At 35.9% G+C, this 4,271-nt stretch overlaps 1 protein-coding gene across 1 annotated transcript; it reads left to right on the forward strand.

Annotated features, from left to right (window-relative positions):
• The first annotated feature begins 1,641 nt into the window (after positions 1-1,641).
• Positions 1,642-2,738, forward strand: LOC128636472 (DCN1-like protein 1). Its single transcript, XM_053689486.1, has one exon. The coding sequence runs from the start codon at positions 1,691-1,693 to the stop codon at positions 2,468-2,470; it is 780 nt and encodes a 259-aa protein (XP_053545461.1). The 5' UTR covers positions 1,642-1,690; the 3' UTR covers positions 2,471-2,738.
• Positions 2,739-4,271: the final 1,533 nt, after the last annotated feature.

Genomic DNA, 4,271 nt, shown 5'->3' on the forward strand with positions numbered 1-4,271 from the left:
AAATCCTTATAAAAATGTTTCTGAAGTCCTAATAGACCTCCTGTGTCCTATGACAGTTTTACTTGCCGTCAGTTATACATTTTTAGCATATTTAGAAATACTTTATCTTCAACTACATTTCATACATAACCGACTTGTGAACAAACAAATACATTAAATTAAAAACAAAAGTAAAGATTAAAATCCCTGATCCCTGACTACTTACAAATACATTGTTGTTACTTGTTTAACAAGCTACTCCTTTAACCCCTTAAGGATCATAATCTGGCTGTGTATGAATGTCATATATTAATTCCTTAAAGGAACTCAGGCAAGCAGCTGCAGCAACAACCTTTTATATGGGTTGGGGTCTCTAACTCCCCCCACACACACACATAAACAACACTGTGAGGATAATTTCTGCTGCATAGCATTACACTATTGAAATTGTCAAAATAAAGACAAATGATCTATTTCTAAAAAAATATAATACAATAAATGATAAAATGGATAATTGGAAATTAAAGGTGATATCATTTACAGTACACCAGGGGCATATTTTGGCCTAGACAAACAGCACTTTTTATGACTCACTTCACCCACACAAACATGCACACTGCACTACACACTCAAACACTTGAACATGAACATTTACTTTGGAAATGCAATGAAAAAAAAAGTTATATTACATCCTCACCAAAAGAATATTATGGGCAAAAAAGGCCTAAAACCTGAGGGGGGGCAGCAGAATTTTGAGTGCCTAGGGCAGCACAAAATCTAAATGTGCCACTGCAGTACACTGATCCATAAAGGATTGTACTGTTATTTATATATGTCTGACCAGATAGTCCAAATGATCTCAAGGACATCTAAGTCAAATCCGTTCATTTGCGGACGAGTGATAGATAACCAGCCATTATAAGTGGCTGGTTATTGCTATCATGAGCTTGAGGTAGCAATTAGCACTCAGAAAATTAATCAGAGAAAAGATCTATTGTTAATTTTCTGAAAGTGCCCCAAATGCCCCTAAAATAAAGTGTTTTTTATGAAAAAATTTAGCTTTTTTTCACCAAGCAGTTTTTAGGGGTTAAAAGTGGCAGCTAAGGGGTGTTAGAAAAAAAAATGGACTTTACATTGCGGTCTATGGGAACTGTGTGTTCCCTGTAAATATATATGTATATGCTTATAAACATATATATGTTTGTGTTAATATGTGAAAATACACATATTAACACATAAACATATATATTACTATACATACATATTTAAATTACTGCCCATCGCTGGGCGACTTACCCCCTTCTCTGTACTTAGGTTCTGTGTCGTGTATGACGGCATCAGAACGAGGCTCCAGTTGGAGCCTATAGAAGCGTGCTCTCGTAACTCGTAATACCATCACACATTTGCGTGCTGTGGTATTACTCAGTTGAGCGCAAATAACACTTTCGTGGAAGTGAAATTTTGCACTCAACTTGTAATCTTGCCCAGTATGAGCCTAATTTGTTAAAGTTAAATATAAACTGTGAAGGCATAATCAGAATTAGTAAAATCACAATCCTAAATATAAAAAAAAAAAATTTAAAATATAAAGTGCAATGTTTAAATGCAATAAAATTTTATCTGAAGTGTAAAGTTACATAAAAATAGAAAGCACAGGAGCCTGTGAGAGCGGAGGGCGCCACTCACACTCACTGGGAGGCCGAGTACCAACATGAACAAGTTGAAATCATCACAAAAAGATAAAGTTTGCCAGTTTATGATCTTCACACAATCCAGTGAGAAGACTGCAGTGAGTTGCCTGTCACAAAATGAATGGAAACTTGATGTTGCTACAGATAACTTTTTTCAGAACCCTGAACTTTACATAAGGGAATGTGTAAAAGGAGCATTGGACAGAAAAAAATTAGAGCAGCTTTATAACCGATATAAGGACCCTCAAGATGAAAATAAAATTGGGATAGACGGCATCCAACAGTTTTGTGACGATTTAGCTCTTGATCCAGCCAGTGTCAGTGTTCTAATTATTGCATGGAAATTCCGAGCAGCAACGCAATGTGAGTTCTCAAAGCAGGAATTCATGGATGGAATGACAGAACTAGGGTGTGACAGCATAGAAAAATTAAAGGCACAGCTTCCGAAAATGGAACAAGAACTAAAAGAGACAGGGCGATTTAAGGATTTTTATCAATTTACATTCAACTTTGCAAAGAATCCAGGGCAGAAAGGTCTAGATTTAGAAATAGCCATCGCCTACTGGAATTTAGTACTTAGTGGAAGATTTAAATTCCTAGATTTGTGGAACAAGTTTTTGTTGGAACATCATAAACGATCAATCCCTAAGGATACATGGAACCTCCTCCTAGATTTCAGTACAATGATAGCTGATGACCTGTCAAACTATGATGAAGAAGGGGCATGGCCAGTTCTTATCGATGATTTTGTTGAATTTGCACGTCCTCAAGTTGCAGGGACAAGAAGTACAACAGTGTAGCCCTTAAGAACCTTGTATAATGTACATAGACTGTACAAAGTAACACAACAGAAAATTGCACAGTCAATTTCCTCCTGCTTGACTGAACTGAAGGTCAGCCCTCGCAGCAATTCCTGGGGGTAAAACAGACATTTAAGACCATATCCTATTTCATTCTTTGGTGGTTTGGGCCTCTTTGCAAGTGTAAGCAAAACTAGCAATTCCAAATTGTGGATTTCATCACATAATCGCTGGAGCATATTCATTTTGCCATAAACAGTAGATACATTCCTTGCTGTTTTCATATTCACAAAGCACAATGCTGCCTTCGTCCACTAATTGCATCATGGGCACGTGAAAACTTTTTTTTTTAAAAGAAACTGAAGAGACAACGTACACCATAAAAGAATATTTTCTGGTTCTCCTATCATTTAGGAGGGAGAGTAAGAAGAGTGTACATAATTCTTTTGAATACCATATTAAAACTGAACAGAGAAAAAAAAAAGATAAATTCTTGTAGCTACCAAAGGAAGTATTTTTGGTGAATGGGTGGTGTGTGTTGGACCTTGTCCAAAGTTCACAAAACTAATGATGATTGCATTCCAATTACAAGCAGAGTGTAATGTAATTGTACTACCCCCTCTGAAAATATCCTGCTGTATAGAAATAACAAAACTAGGAGCATACTGGTTTAGAAACCTTTTTTTTTTACTACACCATCATGAGGGCAATATATGTTGCAATTTTTAGTTTTGCAGAAGGACCTTGCTTGTTTAATTTCTTTTGCAGGTCATCCAAGTTTTAAAAAGATAATTATTCAAGAAAACCAAATGTACACGTTTATGTTGATGAATTAACAAATACATAATTTACCTTATGCCCCATTTGTTATTCCCTTTTTTCACAGACTGAATAGAGCATACAACTGGATTTCATGGAAAGCACTAGTTAGCGAACATACTTAATATCACGTCATTGCTTAAAAGCATAGGAATATGAAGAACAGTGGTATAGAATATGCTAATGGCATTACTAACATTTGCTTTATGAATGCCATCAAGTGTTTTCTGAATCAGGAAGGACAATGGTGTATGATCTTTGATATTTTTGAAATAATGGAATTGGTTAATGTTTGCCTCTCACTTGTAGCTACTGAGCCCCGTGCAACATCTCTAACCAACAGAGCTTTACATAGGTGTGGTTGTTTTACTGAGACATGCAGAATATCAACTCTTTATTTTATTAATGAGTCTTAACTGTTTGTATATGTGCCCTTTATCCTCTTCCATTAGAAGAAGTCCTGTATTTTTTATTTGTTTGATGTTTTGGTAACATTAATGCAGAAGCTGGATTATTCCACTTAGGTCAATCTCACCCACTTTACAAAATCACAAGTTGATTATGCTAAACATTCCAAATTACAATAAATCATTGTAAACCAGAATATTCCCAATTAAGGTTTAGTTCTTTTAAAAAAAGAAAAAAACAAACACTGTAGTGATCTGTTTTCTTTTTTATTATTATTTTAATGTCTACAAAACAGTTAGTTAGTTGAATGTATTTACTTTTTGTTAGTGATTTGTCTTTAAAAGTGAATTTGAACAGGAACCCATGAACAACACTTTACAACATCTAAATGTCATGAACGCTTCCGTTCATCGCCGTGTCGCCGCGGCTCCCGGAACTTCTCTGTGTCTCTGACGTCATGTTGCTTAGCAACATGACGCTTCCTCTCACACCCTCTGATGACGGTTACGCTCCTGCCCTTTAAATCTCGGCGGGAGATCTGAATCTGGGCCCGTTTGTTTGTTTCCCTGGATTG

This window comes from Bombina bombina, chromosome 1 (assembly GCF_027579735.1).
Source record: "Bombina bombina isolate aBomBom1 chromosome 1, aBomBom1.pri, whole genome shotgun sequence".
Classification (NCBI taxonomy): domain Eukaryota; kingdom Metazoa; phylum Chordata; class Amphibia; order Anura; family Bombinatoridae; genus Bombina; species Bombina bombina.

Coding starts and splice junctions, on each gene's coding strand:
- LOC128636472 (XM_053689486.1), top strand. CDS start 1,691: ATGAACAAGTTGAAATCATCACAAAAAGATAAAGTTTGCCAGTTTATG.